We start from the raw sequence: 14,340 nt of genomic DNA on the forward strand, positions 1-14,340 counted from the left end.
ATTGATCAGTTGACCACGGGGGTGCTAGAACAGTCGTAAGTGTGAAAAACAGTCCTAAGTGACATTTTTCAGTGCAGTCGTAACTTTGAACAGTCACTAAACAAAAGTAAGTCGGATTACCTGGTATATCAATAGAGAACGTCTTTAACAATACTGTGTAATAAATGCCAGAAATATATAGCACGTATAAGTTTGTATATGTAAATGATAAACAGGTTTGACTAGACCCAGTCGTTAGATGCAAAATATTAAAATTAGATATTTAAATAACATCTATTTAAATATTTCACATATAAGCTGGATCTAAATGGTCATATTATTAGATCCAATTTAAATAATATTTCACATATAAACCGGGTCTTAATGGTCAGATCCAATTTAATATCCAATTTCAATATTTCAGATATAAACTGGGTCTAAATGGTCATATTTGACCATAATTCAATAATAGCCAATCAGGTTATTTAATATCTAATTAAATACATCACTTAATAATACGGCGCCTGCTGTATAATGGCACCCTAGCGGCGAGGACTCAATTTCCCAGAGTGCCTCTGGGCGGCTGCCATGACGGGAGAAAGACAACTCCAGTGGGCGGGGCGAGACGAGGATTGACGTCAAAAAAAAAGGAAGCCGGAATCTCCATTTCCCGTCAGCCCGCGCGGCCTGGAGGAAAAAAAAAAAAGCGAGCGAGAGAGAGCCGCACCTGCCTAACTATGAGGCTCCGCCTCCTCCTTTAAAAGAAGAGGTGGGGGGGAGAAAAGTCAGCGCGAAGACTACGCCTTCCGGCGTGCCCCGCGCGGGTCGCGCGTGCGCGGTGATAAAGTCGCCCCCTGCGGGGTGAGGGCGGGGGAGCGGCGGCCATCTTGTGCGAGAAGCGACCGGAGCCGCCAGGCAGGAAGCCCCGAAGGAGGCCGGAGGAAGCAAGGAAGGAAGAAGGAAGGAAGGAAGGAAGCAAGGCAGGAAGAAGCCGCGAGCAGAGCCAGCCGCCCGCCCGCCGCGGAGGAGCCGCCGCCGCCGCCGCCATGAACCCCGAGTAGTGAGTGTCGCCCGCCGCCGGGGTGGCTCCGGCAGGGAGGGAAGCGTCTCCCTCCGCCTCTCCCAGGCCGGGAAGGACGCCCTCCTGCCTCGCCTGGCTCCTTGACAGCCGGACTACAAGCCCCATCGTCCCCGCCCGGGGTTGGGAATCTCCTGAGGGGGCGGACTACACGACCCATCAGCCCCCCACCCCGGGCCGGGGCTTGGGCTTCCTAAGTGAGGAGGGTGGGGGAGGGGATGGGCCGCGTTTCCCATCATCCCCAGCCGGGTGTTTGCTTGGAGGGCGGCTTTGTAAACCCCTTCATGGGATGGGGGGGGGGAAGAGGTGGAGTTGCGGCCCCATCGTCCACAGCTGGGGGAGTGCCGCCCCCTCCCCAGAGTTGAGGCCTTCTGAATGGTGGAATTGTCACCCATGGTCCACGGCAGGGACAGGTTTTTTTTCCCCCAGGGTGTTTCCTGTTGGGAGAGTGGGCTGGTGGCCCCATCATCCACAGCAGGGCTTGTTTCCTGTTGGGAGGATGGGGTAGTGGCCCCATCATCCCCAGCAAGGCCAATATCTCCCCAAGGTGGTCCCTACTGGGAGAGGGGGCTTGCAACCCCATCATCCACAGCTGCAGCCCCCTCTCCCCTGGAGTTGGGCAGCCAATACATTTACATTAAAAATACCAAACTCATCATCTTTCCTCCTTTCCCCGTCATGGAATTATAAGCCCATAATCCCCAACTGGGTAAACTTCCCCCATGGCTGGCTCCCCCTTCAGACAAGTGGGCATTGCCGCCCCATCATCCACAGCAAGGCCAGTTTTCACCCCAACATTGCTCACTTTTGCTTCCCCTCCCAAAAAGGCTTTTTTTAAAACAAAAAACAAAACCATCATTCCCAGATGACACAGCCTTATGGATTTATAGTCCAACTCAACCCCTGGGTGTAAACAGCTTATTACTCGTGCTGGAATATTTGGACCTTCTTCAATGATGGGAAAAACAAATGGCCAAGGCAGAAATGTTTTTTTAGAGACGTTGAATGTTGCGAGAAAAGGTGTCTTATATTTTTTTGACAGTTTTAATATCTTTTTAAAGCTTTTTAAAAAGCTTTTTAACCCTGTGTATTTTTTAATTTTTTCCCTTTTGAAATTAGTAACGGCCCGTAGCCCACCATTCTCATGCTGGCCTATGTAAAACAGGCAGTCCTAGACTTACAACTTCATATTGCGACTCTTCAAAGTTACAACGGCAGTGAAAAAAGTGACTTATGACCTTTTTTCATGCTTACGACCCAGGATCACGTGATCAAAAAAATCAGGTGTTTGGCAACTGACACACGTTAACATTATCCCGGGGTCATATGATCCCCTTTTGCGACCTTCTGACAAGCAAAGTCAACGGGGAAGCCAGATTTCCCTTAACAGCCGTGGAGAATTCTGGGAGTTGAAGTCCACAAGTCTTAAAAGTTGCCAGGTTTGGAGACCCCTGCTCTAGTATATAAGGTGGGAACGCCACAAAGCCCCCTGTTCTTTTAGCCAAGCCGTTTTCACTTATCCCTTCCGTTAGACTGGTACGAGGCCTCCTGCCTGAGCAAGGGTTGGCTAGAAGACCTTTGGGGTCCCCTTCCAACTCTGTTCTTCTGTACTGTGGAGTCTTTGTCTTTTTCCAGCTTCCCAGTAGCTATGTCCACCTCCCCCCCCCAAGAAAGCCCCTTCCTCTATTATGGATCTTAAAATTTCCCCAGCGCAAAAGCACATTGATCGAACGTTTCTGTTCTCTTTTATGCCTCTTGGAAAAATCAGGAATCTGTCGCTATTTCAGCCTCAAATTGCGGAAAGCCATATTGTGGAATCCTTGATCTTTGCTGCACTTTCGATGAAATATCTTGCAGTTCATGTAAACATTCCCTTATGTTAAAAGCTACCCTTCACGTGGCTTTTTCAGAGGAAAACCCTCCTCAAGTATGGAGCGAATAGTTATTTAACACACTATTAGAGGTTTTTAACACGATTTGCTTGCCCTTAACTTTGGTCCTTCTTCCTCTCTGGTTTAGCTACAAAGTTCACTTAAGGTGCCTCAGGAGTTTTGCTGTGACAAAATAAACACCGTCCCATCTTTGAAAGCTTCTGTGGGACTTAATTTGCTTCTCTGCTGAGCTCTGGTGGTGTTGACACATCACTTTAAGCCGTAGAGTTAATTTTTGCAAACCACAGGGACGCAAGTTCAATCGTACAGGCCAAACCAAAATTAAAACAATTCAGCCTCTTGTTTTCTTCTAAAAATGGTGCCACCGGATGGGATTATCCAGAGCTATTCCTTGTAACCTTCGTGTAAATCCCTTGCGTATTAGCTGTAGAGACTTGTCGGCATGCGGCCCTGTTTTTGCCTTCAGGTAGTCCTCAACTTACGGCCACAACGAGGAGGGGGGACGCGGGTCATCAGTCCGGATGCCTTGATTGTAGGACCCTTTTTACGATGGTCGTAAAACCACGTCATTAAAAGAAATCCTTTCCCCTGAAGTCTCAGTGCCATGACTATGGAACACCCCCCCCCAAGCTGGTCGTAAAAGTGAACCAGTTGCCAGGTGCCTCAAATGTGTGTGTGTGTGTGTGTGGATTGAGGGGTTGTTGTTTTTTTCAACTACAGACCTACAAAACATTTTTTTTCCTCCTTGGGATCTATTTCTTGATTGCAGGTCCTGGCTAGAAAGTGGGGCCCAGGCTGTCAAACAAACAGGAATGGCTGCAGACTAGATGATAATTATTATTTATAATGTTATATTTGGCCTGTCGTTATCAGAGGCGATGCCGGCAGCTGGAATGTAGAAGAGGCGTCTGTGGTTATCTACAGGCAGTCCTCGACTTACAACCGTTCGCTAAGTGACCGTTCAAGGTTACAGCAGCACTGACCAAAAGTGACTGAAATGGTCTAGGGTCTCCTTGCTTGAGCAGGGGGTTGGTCTAGAAGACCTCCAGGATCCCTTCCAACTCTGTTCTTCTATTCCTTCCTTCCTTCCTTCCTCCTCCCTCCCTCCTCCATCACTGGAGGTTTTCAAGAAATGACTGGATAGCCTTGTGGAATAGGGTTTCCTGGCTGAGCAGGGGGTTGGTCTAGAAGACCTCCAGGGTCCCTTCCAACTCTTGTTACTATGCTACAGGCAGTCCTCGACTTACAGCCATTCATTTAGGGACTGTTCTAAGTGACAAGTGCCTCGTGACCGTTGGCGCGTCCTCGTGACCACCACGTGGTCAAAATTCTGTCCCTCAGCAACTGGTTCCTATTTGTGACGGTTGTCGTGTCCCGGGCTCGCGTGATCACTGTAGGAGATCCGGTTGCTCAATCCGTTGAGGCCTTGAGCTGGATGGGTGAAGGTTGCTCCGATGTTGCAAACTCCACCAGGGGCCCGTAGTAGTTTTGACTCACCCTCCTGGTTGCTTAATGCCAAGTGACAGGAAGCCAGACTTTGCTCGCTGGGTGGGAGAGGCGGAGCGAGCACTCTGCAGGAGCTCAGAGGCACACTAGGCTGATTTGCAGGTATGAGGCATTCAAGAGGCCCTCGTGAGAAGCTGAAAATTCAGGACAGATTGCCCTCGACTTCACAAGAGTTCGCTTAGTGACTGCTTGACGTTAACAACAGCGCTGGAAAAAAAAGGCAACTTATGACTGTTGCCGCATCCAGAGGGATCTGTGGAGCCTTAAATATTTCATGCCGAAGAGCCGCATCGATGCTCTCAGCTCGGCGCAGTCCTGCCTCTTAAAATACTTGGAGGATGTTTCTGGCCTACAAGCCCTTTTTTTCCCCCTGCCTCCTCGCTCTGCCTCCCTCCCGGAGGAGATGTGGCCTTCCGATAGGAGTGGGGCAAGAAAGAGTGTTTTCTGTTGGCGTTGTTAGCAAGTGTCGCCTTGTGGTTGCGGACGGTTCCTTCCTCAAGTCGCTTCCGAAAAGCCGGCGTGGCGGCACGGAAGCATTATGAAGTTTAGCAAACGGCTTGAAAGGACCGTTTCTTCCCCCGCCCCCCCCATCAAAATTGCCCTTCGTTTCCTGAGCCCCCTTCAGCTTCACAACTGGAGAGCCCGCTTTGCGCTCCCCAGTTCCCAGCCGTTCGTTTAGCGACCGAAGTTACGACGGCACGGAAAAAAAGCGACCCACGGACGACCGTTGCAGCAGACGTGATCAAAATTTAGACGCTTGTATTTGTGACGATCGCACTGTCCTGAGTGTGTGTGTGTGTGTGTGTGTGTCCTGTGATCCCCTTTTGCGACCTTCCCATCCGGCTTCTGACGAGCAGAGTCGATGGGGGAAGCCTGATCTGCTTAGTGACTGCTTGATTCGCTTAATAACCGCGGGGATTTGCCTAACGAGCAAGGCAAGACGGCAACGGCATTGAGGCCTACATGCCGACTAAAGAAAAGTAGTAAAAAGGGGACGAATGCTCTTTCTCTCGCTTAGCAACCCAAATCTGGGACTTAACGGCGGCCGTAAGTCGAAGACCACCTACAGCTCCTAACTTCCGGTTTCCGGGGCAGAACGCTTGCCCTGGGAAACTTGTTTTCACACCCCAGCTTATAATCCTCGCTCTCCGCGTTGGAAGTTTGGAACTGGGCTCTGGATGTAGCTTGAAACTCCACAGGATTAGAAGCGATCTCCTTGATGTTTCGGTTGTTTGCGGACGTCTCATAACCCAACTAGGAAACATCATCAGTGGTAGAGGAATGTGGGGTTTGCAGAGAGGAGGAGGAGGAGGATGACTATGGGGTCCTTGTTGCTCTCTTGAGTTTGGTGGTTTTCTTGTAGACGTCTCATGACCCAGCTAGGGAACATCATCAGTGTTAGAAGGGGTTTGCAGAGAGGAGGAGGAGGACTGTGGGGTTCTTGATGCTCTCTGAGCTGGGTGGTTTTCTTGCAGACATCTCATGACCCAGGCTAGGTAACATCATCAGGGCTACCCCTCATTTGAACCCTGAGCTACACCTATTTTCCTCCTCTCTTGGGCCTTCCTGGCGTGTTCCTGCCTGGGCCTGCAGCCTGAATTCAGATTCACACGTCACCGCAGCCTCCGTTTCCACCTGGCGAGTGGAACCAACGCCTCCCTTCCCCGTCCAGAGGAAGTGGGAGTCCCACCCTTCCTACTTTTTGAAGTCAGGAAAAGTGCCAGCTCACCCGACTGGTGATTCGCCAGCTTCCTGTCGCCTCTCTTGCCTGTCACTCAAAAGCTCCTCCGGCATTTTGACTTTATCCGCGTTTCAATCTTGAGGAGGGAAAAGTGCCGTAACGGATAACGGGCTCCCTGATCCGGTTCTGCCCCAGGTCAGGGCAAAAGTCACGCAACAGGAGGATCCTGGGACTTGAAGTCCAGCCCATTTACAGAAACATCTGGATGGGAAAGGTTGAGTTAGCCTAGGGCAGGGGTAGGCAACCTTGGCTCTTTTATGACTCATGGACTTCAACTCCCAGAATTCCTGAGCCAGCTTGGCTGGCTCAGGAATTCTGGGAGTTGAAGTCCATGAGTCATAAAAGCTGGCTCAGGAATTCTGGGAGTTGAAGTCCATGAGTCATAAAAGAGCTGAGGTTGCCTACCCCTGGCCTAGGTGCTGGGTGTCTGCAAACCTGGCCCATTGATGGCTTGTGGACGCGTGCCTGGCTGAGGAATTCTGGGAGTTTGAAGTCCACCAAGTCATCCAAGGGCCGAGTTGGAAGACCCCTGAGTTAGCCGGTCTGATGTGGCCATTAAGCACGCCCACACTCTTTTTAAACAGCTGCCGTGATTCTCCTTACAAGTGGGGCGAGGAAGGTCGTAAAATGGATCAAAACTCACTGAGCGACTGTCTCACTTAACAGCAGAAATTTGGGGCTCCGTTCTGGCCCTAAGTCAAGGACTGCCTGTATGTCAAGTTCTCCCCAAAGATTTAAGAAACACATACAAACTTCCCACTTTGATCTCTGTGTGTGTTTGTGTGTCGTTGTTTTTGTCCTCCCCCCCCCTCCAGCGATTACCTGTTCAAGTTGCTTCTGATTGGAGATTCTGGTGTGGGGAAATCCTGCCTCTTGCTACGGTTCGCCGTGAGTATCTACGACTCTCCCCACCAAATAGCTATTTTTCTTACTAACCCTTCCGTCTTTCCAACCCAAAACAGCCCTTCGGAGCCGCTGCTAATTTAGGAATGTTTCGAGGGAAGCGGAGGTCAAGGGGGGCAAAAAAAATGCATTAAATCTGCTTCTGGAATTTCTTTTCTGCCCCACCTTCAAATCTTAAATCCCCTTTATTTAGGGTGGGGGGGGGAAGGATTTTTTTTTGTCATGAAACGTCTTTAACTGTTGGCCAGGGATTAGGACTCCTCCTAAATTCCACTTCCGAGCGGGACGCCTTGATTTAAATCGTGTGGGTTTTTTTTTTTTTTACCTTTTGCAATTGTTTGGAGAAGTGGACGGGTTAGAATTGTGGCTCGAGCTAATTAACGGGGTTCAAGGGCTAGGATTTTGACAGAATGCCTCATTTTCTCTGCGGTGAGTTATTTATTTTTTCTTTTTTTTCCCCGCGCTCTCCGGGCTAGGATGACACCTACACGGAAAGCTACATCAGCACCATCGGGGTAGACTTCAAAATCCGAACGATTGAACTGGATGGCAAAACCATTAAGCTGCAGATTGTAAGTTTTTCGACGGGCTATCCAGAAGGGCAGGATAGCCGCCGCCGCTGTCTGCTTTTTATTCCGTTTTATTCCAGAAGGAGCCTCCGATTAAAAATCAAAAATCTGTGTCCTTTTTTTTTCCCCCTGAACCATTGACTAAATTGGACGAAGCTTTGAGATCCAGCATGCTGGCTAGGGGGATTCAGCTTGGGGAAAAAAAATAATAAATCACCAGGTGGTCTGTCGTGGTTCCGACAGATGAAACTCTTCCAAAGAACCTCGAGGCCTTGTTTAAGGATCTTTTATTTGAGTGGCAGAATATTGGCACTTACATAATCGAAGCTAAAAACTGAATTCCCCTCCCCTGGGCACCTAGTATCAAAGCACCGTTCCCTCCTCCAATTAACAGTCATAAATCACATTCCCCAATTAGCTGGAAGCACCGGGGCTCCCGCCAATTCTTTTATCAGCTCTGGTCTCAGTAACCTTGATTCTCACACTAAGTTTAGTGTTGCTGTGTCTAGCTGGACTTTCATTCACATTCCCCCCCCCCCCAGCATCATCTAACTCTAAAAGCGAAAGGGAAAAAGATGGCTGCATTTCCATCTGTCGTCCGTGCAAAAGCATCCAATGTCAGCAGCGTTGACCCCTGGTTCTGTCCGATTAGGCTGCTGACCCCTCTCTCTGCTTTTCTCCAGTGGGACACAGCTGGGCAGGAACGGTTCCGGACCATCACTTCCAGCTACTACCGAGGGGCCCACGGCATCATCGTGGTTTACGACGTAACGGATCAGGTAGGGGGCCAGTTCCAACAACAAGAGGATCAGGACCACGGAGGCTTAACACACCTGGGAACTAACCAAGGAGAGAAGCAACCTAGAACTAAGGAGGAACTTCCTGACAGTTAGAACAATTTAACCAGTGGGACAACCTGCCTCCAGAAGCGGTGAATGCTCCAACACGGGAAGTCTTTAGGAAGAGACTAGACAGCCATTTGTCTGAAATGGTATGTAGGGTTTCCTGCCTGAGCAGGGGGTCAGACTAGATGACCTCCAAGGTCCCTTCCAACTTTATTATTACTATTACAATGGGATAAGTTTCTTTCCCCCCCCCAAAAAAAAAAATGAAAAAGGACATAAATAATAATTACGGGGGTAGAGGAGGAGGAAAAATGGCTACCCCGCCAGCTAAAGGCCATCGCTGTTAATTTGAAATCCTTGCCTCTGCAAACCCCTGGAGAAAATCTGGACAGGAGGGCCAAAATTCAGTGGGAGGCTATTTTTTTCAGGATATTTTTAACCCCTTTGGAGTAGCAGAAGGTTGTGCCCCAAAGCTGCAGGCATTCCCCGCTTCCAGATGGGTGGACTTCAACTCCCAGAATTCTCTTTCTGGCCATGCTGACTGTGGGATTCTGGGAGTTGAAGTCTTCCTGTGCCAGCTCTGGGATTCTGGGAATTGAAGTCCGTGCTGGCTCTGGGATTCTGGGAATTGAAGTCCCACCTGGAAATCGTGTCTGGGAAATGCCCGGCTGGCCTTTCGGGTCCTCCTCAAGGGTTATGGGTCTTGGAGTAGCACCTGGCACCCCCTCCAGGCCTCACCTTGCCCCTTCTCTCGCTTCCGCCCAGGAATCGTACAACAACGTCAAGCAGTGGTTGCAGGAGATTGAGCGCTACGCCAGCGAGAACGTCAACAAGCTGCTCGTAGGCAACAAGTGCGACTTAACCACAAAGAAGGTGGTGGACTACACAACCGCCAAGGTGAGCCTCCAGCTGCCGGAAGCGCAGGGCCTCTACATGCACCCCCAGTCGAGGTCTGCAGCCTGGGGGGGGGTGTCAGCTGGGCTTGAGAACCGGAGGCGTCTCTGCGGGGTGTATCCCCATGTCGCAGGCAGTCCTCGACTTACAACAGTTCATTTAGGGACCATTCGAACTTACGACGGGCCTTATGGCCCGATGCTCGCACTTAACAACCGTTACAACTCACGGGATCAGAAATCAGGTTGCTTGGCAACCGGCCCGCATTTACGACGGTTGCAGCATCCCTTACCACCCCTCGCTTCCTTCCTGCAAGCAAAAAAGCTGGATTCGCTTAACGGCCACCTCGTTCGCTCTACGACCGCAGGGGAGAAAAGTTCATTGGATCCAAATTAAAATAAAATCGGGCACAGCCAGTTTAACCCCCCGCAGACCCACTTAGCCGTTGCAAATCCTGATCCCGATCGTGCTCCTGCCCAAATCTCGATCTCGTTTCTCACTGGAATCTCGATCTCGTTTCTCACTGTCCTCCCCCCCCCCCCCCCCCCCGCTCCCCAGGAGTTTGCCGACTCGCTCAGCATCCCCTTCCTGGAGACGAGCGCCAAGAACGCCACCAACGTGGAGCAGTCCTTCATGACGATGGCGGCCGAGATCAAGAAGCGGATGGGCCCCGGGGCCACGTCTGGCGGGGACCGGCCCAACTTGAAAATCGACAGCACTCCGGTGAAACAAGGAGGCAGCAGCTGTTGCTGAACCGGAGGGACACGATGGCTTTTGGGGGGGGAGGGCTGGGGGGGGCCGCCTGGGACAGGCCGGGCAGCGGGGTCGTGCCCCCTCCCCACCGTCCAGACCCTTCCTTCCTCTTCCTCCTCCTCCCCCTGTTTTTTTTTCCCCCTCCTTCTTCATCACTCTCTGAAGGTGGCTTTCCGGATGATACCTCCGTGCCGGAGAGGACGGGGCCTTCCTCCCTTCCAACGCAGCTGCTACTCCGAGTTGGGGGTCTTGGGCTGTTTGTCCCCCCCACACACACACCCCACTCCCCTTTTAACTCTGGACAGGGAGGCGGGAGAGGCCGGTGGTCTCTGGCCAGGCCAGGCTTTCCCCGCCCCTGGTCTTTCGGGCTGGGGGAAGACTTCTCTGATGGGTGGGGGGGGGTGGGGTCCCACTCTTTTAGGCAGGATCTGGGTGGCACTTTCTTTTACTGCAAGGGGGGGGTCTCGGCCCTCTTCCTCCCCCTCTCCTCTGCCCCCCCCCCCGCCCCCCAGCTCAAATCTCTGTTGCTGTTTGGTAGCCCAGAGCAGAGCATTCTCATCTCTGCCCTTTGGTCTGCCTGCTTCCTCCTCCTCCTCCTCCTCCTCCTCCTCCTCCTCCTCCTCCTTTACGTAGGAGGCCCTCCCCATCAAGGCTGTTGAGGCTGTTTCCCCGTCCACCTTTTCCTTCCTCCATCTTTCCTTTTTATTCCAGCCAGAATTCTTCCTTTTTCCCAAGTGTCATGTCATTCCTTCACCTGGCCCTTACTGAACCCCTTTCTTTCTTTCTTTCTTTCTTTCTTTCTTTCTTTCTTTCTTTCTTTCTTTCTTTCTTTCTTTCTTTCTTTCTTTCTTTCTTTCTTTCCTTTCTTTCTTTCCTTTCTTTATTTCTTTCTTTCCCTTCCTTCCTTCCTTCCTTCCTTCCTTCCTCCTCTTTCTTCCTTCCTTCCTTCCTTCTACCTCCTCCCCCTCCCTCTTCTTTCTTTCTTTCTTTCTTTCTTTCTTTCTTTCTTTCTTTCTTTCTTTCTTTCTTTTTCTCCGTCCTCCCCCTCCCTCTTCTTTCTCTTCCTTCCTTCCTCCCTCCCTCCTCTTTCTTTCTTTCTCTTTCTTTCTTTCTTTCTTTCTTTCTTTCTTTCTTTCTTTCTTTCTTTCTTTCTTTCTTTCTTTCTTTCTTTCTTCTCCTCCCACCCTCCTCCTCCTCCTGTCTTTCTTTCCCCTCCTTTGTCTTCTTCTCTTCCTCCTCCTCCTTCCTCTTCTCCTCCCTTCCCCACCATCTTTCAACCCCTCCCTCCCAGCCACCCCGTCTTCCCAATCTCCCCCTCCATCCCAGCCCACCTCAAGGACCCCTCGATGCTCCTTCCTTCACCAGCCCCTTGGAACATTCCCCTCCCCTGGACTAGAATGAACCTGTTGAATTCTGTACCCCTTCTGCAAAATGGGGGGGGGGGGTTAGGAAGAGGGAGATTTGAGGGGGGGGTTCTTCCCCAGCTTCTGCATTCCACAGTCAGTGAATGTAACTCTGCTGGGCTTCCCCCAAGCTTGTGAATAATTTTGTAGGGTCTCCCGTCCCCCGATCCCCCCTCCGGCTCCTCACTTTTTCTCTCTCATTCCCCCCCCCCGTGTATCAACGACCAAACGGAGCCCCGGGGATCACTTTTCCCATGCTGCTGGGCCCAGGCCCTGCCAAAGCTGCTCCTTCCCCCCCCCCACTTTTTTTTTCTTCTGTTTTTTTTTTTTTTTTTTTTTTAGCAGTAGGAAGTCCTTTCCTTCCCCGGCAACTTGTCTGCCCCGGTGGTCTCTCTTCCTCTTTCCCATCCTCCCCCTCCCGCTTGCTCGCTCGTCTCCCCTTCCTCGCCCGACACTCCCCCCTTCCCCGCTCTATTTAAGGAACGTCAGGGACCCCCCCCCCCAGCCGCGGGTGGAAAGTTTCGTCGGCTCTCGATTCGTCGTCCGTTCGTTTTGTTGTTTTCCACAAGTGACATTACAAAACACAGATGAGAGGAAGAGAGAAAAAGAAATTTGGGGGTGGGGGAAATGAATAAAAGATAAACCAGCCTCTGCAAAATGAGGGTTTTCCAGGCTCGGTTGCGTGTGTGTTTTTTTTTTTTTTTAGTTTTGTGTTTTGTTTTGTGTTTTTTTTCTCGTCCTGCACAACTGCGGTGGGTCGCAATCTTTTTAACAGTGCGGTGCGTCGCGGTTTAATTCGATAAGCTCACTTTTAACTCGGCTAAGGATTGGCTTGAAGAGGGTTGTTTCAATCTTGCTAACTTTTCCGAGGGAGGAGACTTCAAAACTCCCAGAATTCCCCAGCTGGTTGGGAAACGGCCATTGCTATAGGAAAGTCGAACGCTGCCCTCTGGTGGTAGGAAAGAGAAAAGCACCCGAATGCGGGGAAATTTGCCCAGTTGACGTCCCTGCCTCTGACTCAGGCTGGCAATTTATTTGTGCATTTATTTAATTTATATCCCGCCTTTTATTATTTTTTATAAACGGCTCAAGGCAATGAGCATAATATTCCCTTCTCTTATTCCCCCCCACCCCCCGCAACAACAACCCTGTGAGGTGGATTGGCTGCTGTTAAGCAGGTGGGGCGGGATATTTCAACCTCCGGAGAACATCCGTTTTGCAGATTTAATTTAAATACATTTAAAACATTAAATAATTCATTTAATCTGCCTAATGCCGCAGTCGCCTCCTGTTGATGAATCTTTTCCATCCTGCAAAAAAAAACTCTCCAAGGGGGACAGCAGGGGGCGCTCTCTCACTGCGTGGCTAGCCTGCCACTTCCTTGGGTCTGCAACCCGGCGCCCAGGGGCTCCCATAAAGAATTGCTACAGAGCCAGCTTGCCTGTAGGAAACGTTCCGGTTTCGCACAATGCCCTTAAACCAGTTTCTTCTGGAAGGTCTTGCCACTGCCAAGCTAGCTTAGATTTAACCAGGATTGGCTTTGTGCAAGGAGGAGGGCGATTTCCAGCTCAGCCTATTTGGTAATTGACAGGTTTTGTGCCAAAGCGCACAACGACACCTTCAGTCATCTCAGCTAGAAACGGGGTTTATTTAGGAAACGGGCTGGGAGGGCAAACCAGGAATTAGCCATGGTTTAGGATTGTGAGCTAAACCTTGTACAAGAGAGATCTCAATACTGGAAAGGAAGGGGGGAAAATCTAGAACCTTGGGCTGCTGTCCAGGTGAAGCTTTCAAATATACCTCAAATTTATGTACAACTTTTTCCTTGCTGCTCTTTTTTTTTTTTTGCCACGCGACAACCCTGTGAGGTAGGTCGGGCTGATGCCAAATCACCTGGGAGCTTCTGAACTGGACTTCAACTCCCAGAATCCCCCAGTCGGCACTGGTAGACCTCGCCAGAATTCTGGGAGTAAAACTCACCCCCATCGTCCACTAGCCAAGGTTGAGCACAGACCTATAAAGCTGCCTTTCCTCGGGCAGCAAGGAGGATGGGATTTGTAGTCCAGGCACAGATCTTAGACTTAAGAAGCAAGAATCTGTCTGCGGTCAGCATCCCAGGTGCCTCTTTGGGTGGGGAAGGATGGGGTCCAGCAGAGACACCCCTTGGGGGAGGATGGGGTTTGTAGTCCGGGCGCAGATCCTAGGAAGTAAGCTCTGCAGTCAACACTGACGGGTCTGCTCGTCCCAGGTGCCTCTTTGGGCGGGGAAGGATGGGAGTTGGGGTCCAGCAGAGAGCCCCCCCGGGGAGGATGGGATTTGTAGTCCGGGCGCAGATCCTAGGAAGTAAGCTCTGCAGTCAACACTGACGGGTCTGTTCGTCCCAGGTGCCTCTGGGCGGGGAAGGATGGGAGTTGGGGTCCAGCAGAGAGCCCCCCCGGGGAGGATGGGATTTGTAGTCCGGGCGCAGATCCTAGGAAGTAAGTTCTGCAGTCAACACTGACGGGTCTGTTCGTCCCATGTGCCTCTGGGCGGGGAAGGATGAGAGTTGGGGTGCAGCAGAGAGCCCACCCCCCGGGGGAGGATGGGATTTGTAGCCCGGGCGCAGATCCTAGGAAGCAAGATCTGAAGTCTCTGCAGTCAGCGTTGACGGGTCTGCTCGTCCCAGGTGCCTCTGGGCAGGGAAGGATGGGAGTTGGGGTCCAGCAGAGAGCCCCCGGGGGAGGATGGGATTTGTAGTCCGGGCGCAGATGCTCGGAAGCAAGATCTGCAGTCTCTGC

The 14,340-nt window shown here is 51.2% G+C and overlaps 1 protein-coding gene across 1 annotated transcript; it reads left to right on the plus strand.

Annotated features, from left to right (window-relative positions):
- The first annotated feature begins 740 nt into the window (after window positions 1-740).
- On the plus strand, window positions 741-10,365 carry LOC310647266 (ras-related protein Rab-1B). Its single transcript, XM_083374370.1, has 6 exons — window positions 741-1,039; window positions 7,012-7,084; window positions 7,576-7,671; window positions 8,352-8,447; window positions 9,279-9,410; window positions 9,966-10,365. The coding sequence occupies exons 1-6, from the start codon at window positions 1,026-1,028 to the stop codon at window positions 10,158-10,160; spliced, it is 606 nt and encodes a 201-aa protein (XP_083230496.1). The 5' UTR covers window positions 741-1,025; the 3' UTR covers window positions 10,161-10,365.
- Window positions 10,366-14,340: the final 3,975 nt, after the last annotated feature.

This window comes from Vipera ursinii, assembly GCF_947247035.1.
Source record: "Vipera ursinii genome assembly, chromosome: 15".
NCBI lineage: Eukaryota > Metazoa > Chordata > Lepidosauria > Squamata > Viperidae > Vipera > Vipera ursinii.